Source organism: Macrotis lagotis, chromosome 2, assembly GCF_037893015.1.
Source record: "Macrotis lagotis isolate mMagLag1 chromosome 2, bilby.v1.9.chrom.fasta, whole genome shotgun sequence".
NCBI classification, from domain to species: Eukaryota; Metazoa; Chordata; class Mammalia; order Peramelemorphia; family Peramelidae; genus Macrotis; species Macrotis lagotis.
The window spans coordinates 118596862-118611913 of NC_133659.1; the positions used below are offsets into that span (position 1 = coordinate 118596862).

Consider the following 15052-nt stretch of genomic DNA (forward strand, 5'->3'; position numbering starts at 1 on the left):
ATGCAAACTAATTATTCGTTGATAAGAGAGTCAATTGCTCAGTATGGTAGATTCTATAACATGTGAATAAACTGGCACCAAACCAGTTATAGATGGTTTCCTAAGGAGATCTAATGTCTGAAGGCTCATCTACCATTGTTAAATCAATTTCATCATTGCTTTTCAAAAGACAAGGAAAACTTCTCATTTATAGCATTCATAACATCAATAACATAAATTAAGCACTAGGCAATACTAATAAAACAAAAGGAAGCATTGTAGCTCACAGTCATGACCCTTTATGGGTTAAAAATATTATAAGCATCTTATCTTTTAGGAGAGTAGACAGCTTTTAATCTGATAATATCCAGAGGCAACCATTTAGAGAACAGAAGAATATTATCAAGGGGGAGAAAAAGTGATTTTTTTTGGCAGAGTGACAATCATTTTGCAAACATTTTCAGAATGAGATTGACAGGCAGGCTTCCTGCAATTTTAATGAAAAGATCTGCATAGGCCAGTTCACCAAATATTCTGTAGTTTGAGTTAAACGAATTTCCTTTGGTGGTGATACAATAAGAAGGAAAATGATGAAGAAGAAATTACATGTCATCACCTTCCCAGAAATATTGCAGGCTCGTTGTTATGACGATATAAGGGCCAATATAGACCCTTGGAATGAAAAAGAACCATGTGCCTACATTCTATTCCTGTCCGTACAAATTTCAGATTTTTTTTTTTTTGCAGCTATCGAAGAAAGATTTGATATTGTTGTTGTCTAAGCACATTTAAACTTCAGCTGAAATAACTGCCAAGTGATTCATGCCTATGTAGGTGAATATAACGATTGTATCTGGAGCCCCAGTGCGCCATTTTCATTTCACTTTAAATAAAAAACAAAATGTATCTATGTCAGTCAGTGCCCTTCTGCTGTACTCAGAGGTATCCAACAGGCTACAATTATGATTGTGAAGTGATTGTGTCACATTGGAGGAAGGTTTATTGCTTTTGAGTCTGCTAGGCAGTAACACATTCTGTTTCATATTACTCTTTATATCATTGTTTGGCTGTGACTAGAATAATCAAATGCCATCAAATGCTGTCAAATTCAATTTACAGTATTTTTCATTGAAGCGGGCTTTCTGCATTATATTTCCTGTTTTCCCTCTCTATAGCTGCCATGGAATACTCAACATAATCATGAGCTTTATTTACAAAACCAACAGAGTGAAACCTCGTCCTGGGCTATAACAGATACTTTATTTCCCCTTATTCAGAATAGGGATTTGATGTGCTTTTCTCATACAATTAGCATTAAGTAGATGAAAGAAAACTATTTCCAGAGGATGGGCATTTTTAGAGTCTGTCCTGATGTGCTTAGTGCTAAATGTAAATTCACATTAGTCATTTTTATGTGTTCATGTTGTATTTGAATCAGAAATATTATTCTTCAAATTAATGTTTGCTGAGAAGAAATTTGGCATGCTCATTTTCAGTAATATCATTTACATAACCAGAAGTTCAATAATCCTTCCTCTTTTTGTAATTTTGCTAAAAACTCTTAATTTGGCATAGAAGCTGCATCTTAAGCTAAGGGCTTGAGATTTGAAGCTACATGAGGACAAAGATCAAGTCTAGAGGGAGAGGATCTTGGGTTGGATTACATTAAGAAGATCACTGAATTTAAGGCTGATAAGAAACCATTATCATGCTTTATACAGTCAATATAATTATTTTGATCCATTTGTTTTGAATGGTACTTAATACATGTGAGACTTCAGTGTCTCCTGTAACAGACAATAAACTTCAGCAGATAGGAATTCAGTTCAGATTACTTTGTATAAGGCTTATCCTAAAGTCACATGTAGACAGGTGAGACTCTGATAAAGTATGGTATCCTGGAAAAAGTCCAGAATTCTGAGATGTGACTTCTACTTGCCATCAACTCACAGAATGTCTATATGAAAGCCTCTGTTTCTGCCTCAGATTTCTCAACTATAAAATTAAAGGGCTGAGCCATTTGACTTCTAAAATACTGCACAGTAGGTAAAGCACTGGGTATGGAGTTAGGAAGAACTAGCTTGGAATTCTCCTTCAGATATTTTGCTAGAAAGTAATAGGAGCTTGTTATATTCATAATGATCACATTATAAATAAATGTCATCTAACCTCTGCATGCTTCAGCTTCTTCAACTGTTAAATGCAGATAAAAAATAGCACCTATGCTCCATAGTTGTTGTGAGGATCAACTAAGATGATATTTGTTAAATCTCTAGCATAATGGAATATAATAAATGCTGAGTAAATCCTCTTTCCCCTTCCCTTTTCCCCTTTCTTCCCTCTTTCTTTCCTGCTTTCCCCTCCCTCCTTCTTTCCTTCTTATCCTCCCTCCTTCTTTCCTTTCTCCCCCTCCTTCCTTCCTTTCCTCCTTCCTTCCTTCTTTCTTTTCTTCTTTCACTTTGAAAACCTCTACTAATTTATATGTTTAACTTTTCAATATACTTATCAATTATAATGGGGGGGTATTGGGAGTATCTAATCAGAAAGAGGAAGAATAAATTCTATAGTGATACCTGTTGTCCATTTTGGGAAAACAAAGGGATGTGAATGAAAAGCTATTTTTCAGGAAGTAAGAAGAAATGGTAGAGCTACTTAAATCCTAAAAACTGATTTTTGTTGAATAAAACTGCAACCCTACATGGTAAACATGGATATCATCAGCAAAAAGGTGGAGAGGAGCAGGGGTATTGAAACAAAAAAGAAGGATGAGTTTATAGCCATGAAATCTAGGTTCAAATTCCAGGTATGCTATTTAGCAAATGTGTGACTTCAGGAAAATCATTGAACCTTTCTGTGACTCAGTTTCCTCATCTGTAAAATGAGAGTAACCCTCTCATTTATTTTTTTAGGTTTTTGCAAGGCAATGGGGTTAAGTGGCTTGCCCAAGGCCACACCGCTAGGTAATTATTAAATGGTCTAAGGCTGGATTTGAACTCAGGTACTCCTGACTCCAGGGCCAATCCATTGAGCCACCTAGCTGCCCCAACCCTCTCATTTTTAATAATAAATATATAATCACTGTACTGTCTTCCAGTTCTATGACTCTATTAACTCTTTAAATGGGACCTTTCAACCAACATATCCAAACTAATGGTTAGATGACTCAAACTATATTTCCAACTTTTTAAATGAGAATAACATTTAGTCTAGAACCAAATTTCTCATTAAGTAGTTACCATTTCTCTATAATCTGACTATTGTTGATTGGCCATTAATTGGTTACATAAATTGGTTACAACAATAGTAATGAACAATAATGAATCAAAGCATCAAATTACTTTTGTATTTGTATTCACAAATTAAATGAATGTACCTCTGCATCAATCTTTCTGGTCATCATCTAGGGAGGCTTTTTGTGAACCAAGGACACAGTGTATTTCATTATACTACAATTCTATAGTTGTTTAAATATCGAATAAGAATAGCAAGAGCTTTACCGGTGAATAAAATAGTTGATAATGACTCCATTTGGCTTTGCGGGTGGTGACCAGCTAATCAATATTCTGGTAGGTCCAATTGTCATAAGAAAAGGGGATTTCAGATCCATGGGAGCTGCTTCAGAAGTTGTCACCAAGGTACCACTACTGACTCCACACCCAGCTGGAAGAAAAACCAAAGATTACTGTTTTCAAATACAGGTGAGTAAACGGATCCTATGTATGGTTAAAGACTTCAATTTTGAATTGCATTTATCCTAAAAAAGGGAAACTAACAAATTAATTAATCAAAATTTTTAAAATGATTGCTAATTTAAACGCTTTGTATCTAAGCTAAGGATAATTATAGAAAAGACTGCCTGTCATTCTTTCATTTCTGAAAGAAATACTCTTTGAAAAATTCAATTTGAATTCTTCAAGAAAATAGGGAATGTTATCCCTTCCAGGGATAGAATTAGCCAATATTTTTATACAATGATATTTCTTAGAAAGTTACAGGAGCTTGTTGATATTCATAATGATCAAATTACAAAATAATGTTAAAGCACATCTTAAGAACTGATCTTTATTTATGGACTTTAGCTCCTATTGCTTTTTGTCCCAATAACTCTCCCCAATATATTAAAATTAAATAAATACTATAAACATTCAAGAATCTATTATTTATACATCAATGTACAGTTTTGTAGTAGAATGGGAACTAGATTGGATCTATGGCCTGCTTCTGATATATACAGGCTGTGTGACTCTGCAAGTTATATAACCTCTCAGTGCTCCGAAGAAATACTTTGAAACTATAACTTGGATAACAGTTACTTTAAATCAATGAAATTGCAGGTCAATTCCTTAAAAAAAAATAAGCAAGACATTGAGTTTGGCACTGGGGAAATGAAGACATAAACAAAATAGCTCCTGCCCTCAAGGACCCTATAACCTATTGTGTATATGTTTAGGTAGATGGGCATCATGAATAGACAAACATGATAAAATAAAGGATAGTTAATCTAGATAAACAGATAAGACAGATGATTACATAGATGATAATGCAGATATATATGCATATATAATTAGATGATAGACAGATAGGTAGACAGATGACAAAAGAGATAAGCTAGAAAAGAAGATAGATAATAAGTAAATAATAGATGAAAAGCAGATTTTTTCCTAGTTATTGATTCTCAATAATAAAAGACACCTAAGTTACTATTAGGATCTCTTGCCATAAAATTATTTTTTCCCTATTTGTACAACCAGGGTTCAATTATCTGCTTTTATAGGATTTAATGTTCTGTAGAGCACCATTCTTAGGCTCTGTAGTCTCTAATGATTTTATAAACAAACAAAAGCTAACAGTGATCCAACACCTTCAAATACTCTATTTCTTCATTTATTAAGGCTTGTTTTCATGGCAACACACAAAACTAAGTTTATTATTAGAAATTCTACCTAGTATTATGATCAGGATTTCTCCTATTCTTATATGCTCCAGTATATATGCTAATGAAAAATAAAAATTAGAAGTTAGGCAGAACATTTGAGAAGGAAGACCAGAAAAAGTCCTAGATAATTCTTTCTGTGAGATTATAGTTCTTGCCTTGAAATATATTAATTCCATTTCTATATCCTCTTCACATTGATGGCATTCATATTGCTATATTTATGTAAATATTTGTTAAGTTCCCTGGAATTCTGTGAAAATGAATGTATAAAGAAGAAAAATTTTGTATATGAGAAATTGTTGTAAAGAGAAATAGCAAAATGTTTTCTTGAGCAAAATTTATTTTCTAAAAGCCATGATAACAGTACAAAATTGAGTTCTTTTTTCAGTTATATTTTATTTGCAAAAATTTTTCTTTGGGAGAAATTTTGGATCCTAATTAAACATTGCCATCAATTGTATTTTTCTTGTTGCCAACATACTGATGGATCATGCTTTCATTCATTAGCTATTATGGGATGATCAGAGACTGTCAGCTGATTCCAATATTATAACACATAAAACATAATTAAAAAGTTAAAGTACTGCTGAGGGAAAAATACCACATCATTGATGTACGAGACTCAAAAAATATTTTTGCATGATCTTTGCTACTACCTAAGTATATGTTTAAGTAATTGAATTTAAGTGTTCTCCTCTAATCACATGGAAAATCACAAGTTGACCTTATGTTGAAATCAATGAAACAATGATCTTGACATACATGACTGAATGTGTAAGTGAACTGGGATAAATGAGGGCAAAGAAAAAAAAACTGAGAAAGATCCTCAAGTCAATAATGTTCATGTTTCAGGTAACCTGTTGAAAGATCTGGTGAAACTGAGCTGTAGTATCACCATATTTCAGCTTCTAAGATAAATCTTAGAAAGAAAGATGACCGCATATTTTTCATAAATTGATAGGAAGTAACATTAAAAAAAGAATATCTGAGGATAACATATTTTGGGAACTTTAATTGGGCAAACTGATGTTAAATTGCATATCTGATGTGATGTAGATGGAGCTAGATGGAACAATAGAGTACTGAACTTGATGTTAGGGAGATCTGAGTTCACATCCTAACTCAGACACTTAATTAACTGTATGATGCTGGTTAAGTCATATAACATTTTCAATGTCTGTTTCCTTACCTGTAAAATTAATAGCACCCATCTAACAGAATTCTAAGGATCAAAGGAACAAAAGATATATGAAAAATGCTTTGTTAGCTTTAAATCTCTATACCAATGTTCACTACTGATATGTGAAGGCCAACATCTCCATTTTCTATTACAAAGATTTACATATTAGAAAAAAGTATGGTTGTTACAGAATATCTTTCTGTGGTAGTTGAAATTGCTGGTAATGTTCATAGCTACTTTCCAATCAATGACAGCACATGAGACCCCTATAATAACACTGTACTAGGAACTAGAGATTAACAATATAATATAGCCCCTGACCTCAAGGACTTTAAAATATTGTAGGAGGATAAAACACACACAAATACATTCCATACAAATGTGTCTTATCTACAAAAACAATGCATGTAATATGCTCCTAACCCTGGGTTAATGTTATCTAGTATATGATTTAGAAGACTTGGGAACTAAAATGGAACTGAATACTTTATTTAATTTTCAACAAGACAAGTAAAGCTTATGGAAGAGGAGTTCTTGTTCAGATGTTGATATTACTGACTACAAGCTGTTCATTAAAGAATGGTATTAGAAGTTTGGTCATTGTAGATGAATATTCAATGTAGATGAAATAAAGGTCTGGCAGGCTTTATAAAATAGATAAGATTTATTCAGATTTAATTTAATATTTTAACTATGAAAAAGTGAAATAAACTAAGTCAAATGCATATTCTCTGATGTTTTTGTATTCCCTGGTTTGTTTTACATTTGGTTTGTTTTTGAAGACTTTCTTTTAAAGTACTTTATAAAACAGGACTTTATGTTCACACAAAAGGACTAACATTTTAATCTATAATTAAATATTCATGATAAAGTGTAGAAATATATAATGTACCATTCAGTACCAGACTGATTTTTCCAGGTAAACAGTTCAATTGAGAAATGAGATGCTTGATATTTTAGCTATATTAAAAATATATTTTCATTTTTTTTAGTAAAATGAGATACTTGACTCAATCTAAACAAAAAATAAGATGCTTGCTCACCATCTTTACATGCTTGAATCCTTATTTCATACCGTGTATATGGAGTCAGATTCTTTACCACAGTTGAGTGGTTGTAACCAACTGGATAGATTAATGGTGCCATACTCCCAGGTTTTAGTAAGACATTATATTCCAAAAGCATTTTGGGGATGTGCATCTCTTCTGAAAAAATAAAAAAAACCCCTGCTAATTAGCAATAATGTTTGTATATTCATTTGTATACAATATTGTAAATATAGTATATATATATATATACATTTGTATATATATATAATATACATTTGTATATTGTATATATACAATATACATTATATATACAATATACATTTGTATATTCATTTGTAATGAATAAATTCCTAATAAGTAGTATATATTTCAAATTGCCTTATTGAAACCTATTGCTATTTAGTTGAATTATGATTTTATGAATTTATGATCTTAAACATAATGGCTCAAGTAACTATACATGAGATGAAAATGGATTTATTTCATTAAAGATAGAATACATACTTCATGATAAGAAAAAATTAAACATAACATAGCCTTTTGATTTTGAAACAAAACCTAGAATAATTAGAGAATGCTTGTTTCGTATTTTCCTCTAGCTTTACTTACCTCCAAAGTACATAAAAAATAACAGTAGTTTGCAAGTGATAATTTTTCTATATAGCATTGTGTATAGCATCCTGTCTGACATAGATCCTTGACACAATAGCCCATAAAATATCCAAATCATGGTCTACCTAGAGACTTTTCAGTACATCAATTATTGAGCTAGGACAGTCCACTCTGTCAGTGAGACTTATGGACCTGTAGACAAAATCCATATGAAATTTGTGTCTAAAAAATGTTAGGGCTTATGATGCTGCTTTTGAGAAGAGGGGTTAGAGCCATCTTTAGCCTCTTCAAAATATGATGAATTAGGATGATTAGGGAATTATATGATTCTGTATAATGGAAAAGGTTTATTTCCTGAATGCAAAAGGGAATCCTCTCCACACAGACCATTATTCTCTCCTTAAATTTCCACTTTTCTTGCCTTTAAACTAGGAAGAAATTGGGTTAAGTTTCATTTCTGACCCATACTGAACTTATTTAAACTCTCAATACTATGGGCAAATTGCTAAGATTCTTAAGTAGCACAGAAGGTGCCAGTTTACCTTGGTAAAGTGAATTTCTTCACCTGGAAGTTTCTTAGATCATTAAAGTTTTAAATCTGGCTCCTAACCCTATTATAAATAACAAATTTCTAGTTAGCTAAGCTGTCAAGATAAAAGTAAATACAATTATACATCATTGGACCAAAGATTTAGAACTATAATGAACTTTGAACATCATTTAGTCTGACTCCTTTCTATACAGAGTAGCTGGAACCTGTACTAATTGCTCTTTTCACTTTCCCTACTAAATGCAGGTCAGATTAAAAAAAATTAAATCTGATTGTAATCAGTGCAATGCTCAAAACCAAGTTAAGAGATGATAAAAAGGAAAAGAAAAGAACTCAGAGACCTTGAACATACTGGTGAAGACAGGTTAACTGTTAGTGAGAGTGGGCCAACTATATTGAAAACATCAGCTGAGGTTGAGAAACTGGATGGAGAAATTATATTTTGAATCTGTGAATATTACTAAGAGCCTCTTTTAATGTGAATTATTAGAGAGACACTAAAACATCATGATCTTTTTTTAAGAAAGATTTTATTTATTTTTGAGTTTTACAATTTTCCCCCATTCTTGCTTCCCTTCCCCCACCCCCACAGAAGGCATTCTGTTAGTGTAAAACATTATGATCTTAGGGAATGTTCTAAAGACAAAATTTTAAACAGTGATGCATCACCAGAGGACTGTGACTTAAAAATTGGAACAGATATACTTGCCTATGTAAGGAAGAAGGCGGGAGGCTTGAACAATGGTGAGGTTTAAGAAGCTAGGAGACCTCATATATATATTATAAAAAATATTCTGCAAGGTGGGGGTAGGTTGAAGTAGATAATTTTTAATACCCTTTCCAACTTTGAATCTATAATTCTTGCATAGGTCTGTTTACATCTAAGACACAATTTTAGAAGTAGAAGTAGTTTTAGAACTTATCAGGTAAAGTTCTTTCATTTTATAGGTGAAAATACCAAGATTTATTTGAGTTTAAGTGACTTGTCCAAGGTCATACAGCTAGTCAGGAACAGAGCTCAGATCTCCTGACTCATTCTCTATTGTTTTTCTTACTACATTATCTCATGTGTTGTATTCTTCTTGAACCTAATCAAAGAATAGAATAGTACATCTAAGTAAAAATAAAAAATAGCTAAATCGATAGTTTTCTTTTAGTAAACACAATAAGAATACAGAATTTAAAATTTTTCTTTGGTTGTTGTGTGTTCACAATCCAAGGAGAGTGAGGTGATTAATGCAGGATTCTATGAACCACTGCTACAACCACTAACAAAATAAGAGTTTCTGCATATGCTGTGAACACCTGGCCATAACAGTTGCTGCCATAGCATCATTTTTGAATATAAAGAGCAGGTATATATAATAAAGAGACCTCCTTCCTATAGATTATCACAGAAAGTGAAATAGCAAAAGTTTCAAAAGGGATTCAGCAGATTGAAAATTGAAAGTATTTTAATAGGAAGGACCTAAAGAAATTTGGGATGATTTTTGGGAATCAAATTAGAACCAAGTATATAAAAAGTAGATTGCTTTATAAGATTCTGTAAATATGTGATATCAGCAACATTTAAGGTTGAGCAAACTTTCCTTTTGTACTTCTTAGTCCTGATATGACTTTAGGCCAGATCTCAGCCATCAGGACTATACCTAGATAAGGCAAAGCTCAAAGAGGTGTTCAAGTTTGAGCTGGATCTTTATTCAGACTTCATACACAACACTAATTTGAACTCTTCATAATTAGAATTCATGATTTGGCAGGGACAGAGATACATTTATTTACTTTATAATGTATGTCATTAAAAGTACATAGACTATTATAACTTAAATGTAAATATTTAAGGAAACAAAGTTATCTTCATAGATCCTGGAGTAATATAAATGGCATGGTAGAATGTTGGATGAGATTGGGAATTCTTAAGCTTCAAGTCCTTGAATTTGTTTTTTAAAAAAATATTTTGTCAAATATTTCAATATAATTAGTTTTTCTATCATTCTATCATCCTAAATTTTATTTTAAGCAGTTAAAAACATTATTCTAAGAAGAATATTCTTCATCCATACTCTTCATCAGATTAACAAAGAGGTCTATGAAACAATAAGAACGCCAGCATTAGATGGTCTTGAAGAATTTTTTAAAATCTTGAATCCATATTCTTTTGGAGTTACTATAGCAATTTGTACCTTGACTCCAACATACTGATGTCTTTGGGTCCTCTTCTAGAACAAAGGACAAACCATCAAGAATTTAAAAGTAGCAAAATCTAATTGCCTTGGAAGAATTTGTTTCTCGAGATTTTCCAAAAATTAATATGTCTTTTTTTTTTCCAAGGGAGATACAGCATAGTGCAGGGGATAGAAAGCTAGTCTTGAAGCCAGAAAGACCTATACTCAGGTACTGCCTATGATATTTTTTGGATATGTGAACCATAGTAGGTTAGCCTGTCAATGTCCTCGATAATTTTCCAAGACTCTTAAGTTACAGAGAAGCTTTGCTCACCTATATTGCTTAAGGGAGTTTCCTCACTTAAGCATTTCCTAAACCAGTGAAATCACAGGTCTTGTCCTTATCTCTATTTTCTATTATTCAAAGATCAATCAAGCAGCATATGGTGGGTGTGGGCAGGCAGCATAATAAAAATTTAAAAAGACCTAGCAAAATAGATGTCATCAGAGAATTGAATCAGTGACCTTTAACTAAACTGTGGAAGGAGTCTGTTACCAGCCCCTATTGACTAGCTAAAGGGAGCTCTCTGATGAAAAGGGATAGCACTTCTAGTTGACAAGAGGGATTGTGCCATATTGTGAATTTTTAAATTACACACACACCCCAAACCACCTTTCATGTAGATCTATCTATCTATCTATCTATCTATCTATCTATCTATCTATCTATCTATCTGTGTTTATGTGCATACATATATATGTGTATATTCACACATATGTATACACATATCTATATACAAACATATATTTCAAACCTCAATTAGTGTACAATAGATACCCTTTATTGCGATGTGATTAGTAAATAGAAAATGTTCCTTTAAGCTGTGAACATGTCAGAAAATGACATGCAGTTAGTGAAGGAAAGGGGGCCCTTGCTACTGTCATAACTCACAGGACAGTGACATGAAAACCTCCTGTGTTCTCACCAACCCTCCACCATCTGCAATGAGTCTGAAGGTACCTTGCCCCCTGGTATTCTCGTGCCGAAGCGAAATGAAATGGGCATATTTGTTTAAGTCAACTGGGAGGCCACACGACTTGGTTAGTTCCAGAGTTCATAAATTTCTGTCAGAATAAAAGGAGCCATGAAAGCAGAAGTGAACCAATTTAGCCTAAGTGCAAATGGCAGTTTTGTTATTTGGTGTCAAAGTTACCAGGAGCACAATGACAACCTGCCATAACACATTTTCATGTTCACTAAAGAACAAGGAATCCGTTGGTTAATATTCCTAGCAATACTCCTTTTCATAATTTACAACAACTAGATGCTGATAGGTTATTTAACATTTATGAAGTTAAGATGTAATCAGAAAAACCCTGATTATCTTTACAAATAAAAAAGTTAAATTATTCAACTTTTTTTTTCTTGGTGGCTTTATTTCACAGCAGGTGCACACTTTGCAATGGGACAAGTCAATCAAATGATCTTTCTTTTTTCCTTTTCTTTTAAGGAGACAGAACAGGGACAATTCTATGAGGAAATCTATTAATTCAGTTTGACAGCCCTATTTGCTTTAAAACAGTGGTTGCTTTTAATGTGGCATTTGTAACAAATCAAGCTTGATTCTCTTTATGGGCTGGAGATTGTTAGTTATGCATTCTTTGGGGTGCTGAGGTGAAACAAGAGAGGAAGTATGGTAAAATGGTTAGAGACCTGGTTCCAAGTTCTGTCTCTATCACATAGACTGACTTGATGACCTAGGTCAAGTTGCTTGACATCTCAGTGCCTCATTTAACTCTGTAAGACCATACATGGCAGAGCCATTTACATCTTCTTTGGTATAATTTCTCTACTGCCTATTCCTCATGCCAAAGAATTCAGATGAAAACATTTAGTATGTTAAGCAAGCATTTATTGTTTATAGTCCATGGAGCAGATGGGCGGTGCAGTAGATAGAATGCAGCTCAGGAAGACCTCCTCCTGCATTCAAATGTCTTCAGATACTTCCCAGATGTTTGACCCTGGGCAAGTCATTTAACCTGGTTTGCCTCAGTTTCCTCATGTGTAAAATGAATTGGAGAAGGAAATCACACAATACTCCAGGACTTTTGCAAAGAAAACCCCAAAATGGGGTCATGAAGAGTTGAATGTGAATGCAAAACAACTGAACAACAACAATGTACTGGCCCCTGTATTAGATGCTATGATACAATCAGAAAAAGGAAACAATTCTTCCCCTCAAGGAGTTTATTTATTGCAGGAATGAGGGGGGTGGGTGGGGTGCAATGAATATAAAATAAGTTTATATGATGTAAAGACAAGTTAAAAAAAGGAGAAGGGCAAGGAATAAGGAACATAAACATTAAATTTTCTTTCTCCTACTTACTTTCATCATATTCTTCCTTCATTCAAGTTGTAGGATTAGGAGGAAAAAATAATCTATGAACCAAAATTAGCCTGTCAATCAGTCAAGAAAAATAGTCTGGCAAAGTGAAAAGAATATTGCATTTATAGTCAGAGGACTTGGGTTGAAACTCCAGTTCTGTCCCTTTCCTCTTGTATGATCTTAGATGAATCATTTTTTCCCCTAAGGGTATCAGGTAATTGACCTGGAAAAGGAAGGAGATGGACTGTATGCCCCAAGGTTCTTGCTGTCTCTAGGTCTAATGATCTGTTGGGTGTCCTTTGAATTGCTGAGAATGAAATGAGAGTAGGCAACAAGGCTAAAGAGAAAGTTCAGGCCAGGGATCAAGTCCTGGCCTCAGATATCTATATATGTCTGTATATATAGAATAATCCAGATATCTGTATAATATATGTATATCAATGAGAAAGTCAGAGAATGACAGGATTTCTAATTGGAAAAGACTTTTGAAATAATTTAAGTTACCTTCAATTTACAAATAAGGAAACTGAAACCTAGAAAAGTTTAGTAACTTGTCCAAGATTTTTCAAAGGGTAAGAAATAGAGGCAACTTTGTACCTCAAAATATGGTGTTCCTTAACCTTAGTCTCAGCTTCTTCACTTGTAAAATGATGATAGTATCCCCCCTAATCTTTCTAGACTGCATGATTTAGGTTTATGAAGACAGGGAACCAGATCTTGTCTTGTTTAAATTTTGTATCTCTTGCAGCACCTTGCAGAGTGTTCAGTACCTACTTAAAATACTTTGGTTTTCTATGATATTTGTTATATGGTCACTATGGGTCTTTTCTCCAACTAATGCAGAACCCAACTCTTTATATTTTGGTAGGTATCATTTGGAAATTGTGGTCAAAACTTTAATCATCTTTCTCAAAAGTTGATGACAAGCCTTTCCAGAGTTTGACTGGTCATCAGATGTCAGATAAACAGAACCTCATCACCAAGCGTGTCCTTGATAGATTTTTTAACCTGGAAGGATCTGCTGAAATTGATCCTTTCCTGCTCTTCAAGAACACCAGGAAGAGCTCTCATAGCATATATTGTTGGATATAACTCACATAATCTGAATAATACAGGATTAATTACAGTTATTTCATTTACTGGAAAGATATATCATCAAAGGACCATAAATCTAGTGACATCAGGACTGAGACCATACTTTGTTTAATAAATAATTACCTAGAGTTTGGTTCTATGGACAGATAAAATACAAAAAAGAAACAGTATATAATGCACATTTTGAACAGAGGGTAAAAAATAATCACAACCAAAATCACAATCACTGCTGTCCCTTGCCCACAAACAACCGTGTTATTGTCAAAATTCAGTCAGAAGGTCAAAGTAGAAAGCTAGAAGACAACTGATGATAATGCCAGATAGAGAGGAACCAATAAATTACCAACTCTGAGAATCTGAAGGACTTGATAGGTGTTTCTACCTCAAAATATGGAAACAGAAGCTAAAACTTTATAATTCCTTTGCTTGTCCTTTGGTCTGAGATGATATCTACTTTCTCTTCACTCTGTCATCCCATTCCCCTTTTTCTGATTTCACCTACCATTTTTGTCCTCAAGAAAGTATTCTCACTAGGATTGTGAAACTTTACTTTCTGTTTTATGAGATTGTATTTGTGAAACAATGAACACAGCCTAGGAAGGAAGGAAAATATTAAGAACCTGCTATGTTATATTTATTTCCTTCCTTCTCAGATTGTAGTAATTCCCATCTTCCTCTGTGTGTGTTCCATTGCTTAACTCCTAGGCTGGGCAGAATGATCAATTTAATCTCTCATCTCCTCCAAATCTCTTCCATATGGCCAAGATCCACTATCCCTCTCTCTCCATTGCCAAGTCATATTTGACTCTAGGAAATAAAATAAATATGAGCTTGAGAAGAACATCTTCCCTTTCTCCTAGTTGTTAGGTATCTTAATCTTTTGCTGATAAAATCAGTTTTGGGGCTTCTAATGTCAGACTTAGTTTGAATAATTTTTTCTGGGAATGTATTGTGGTTGCAATAGGCAATAAAGTTCCCTCACCATCACCATCCATGCCTTCATTTCTATAACCAGTGCCAAAGAATTTGTTAAATTGGAAAACTATCCTTTTCTATCCATTCTCCCTTAGTAAACTGTTGATGATTGAGGACAAAGATT

General features: G+C 33.4%; 1 protein-coding gene across 1 annotated transcript in view; it reads right to left on the reverse strand.

Annotated features, from left to right (window-relative positions):
- The window catches only part of USH2A (usherin), a 1130853-nt gene that overhangs the window by 148144 nt on the left and 967657 nt on the right, over window positions 1-15052 (reverse strand). Inside the window, exons 58-59 of the mRNA XM_074222669.1 lie at window positions 7139-7300; window positions 3477-3639 (exon numbers count right to left, since the gene is read on the reverse strand). Of these exons, the coding sequence (XP_074078770.1) occupies window positions 3477-3639; window positions 7139-7300 (325 nt within the window). The remainder of the gene's footprint in view (window positions 1-3476; window positions 3640-7138; window positions 7301-15052) is intronic.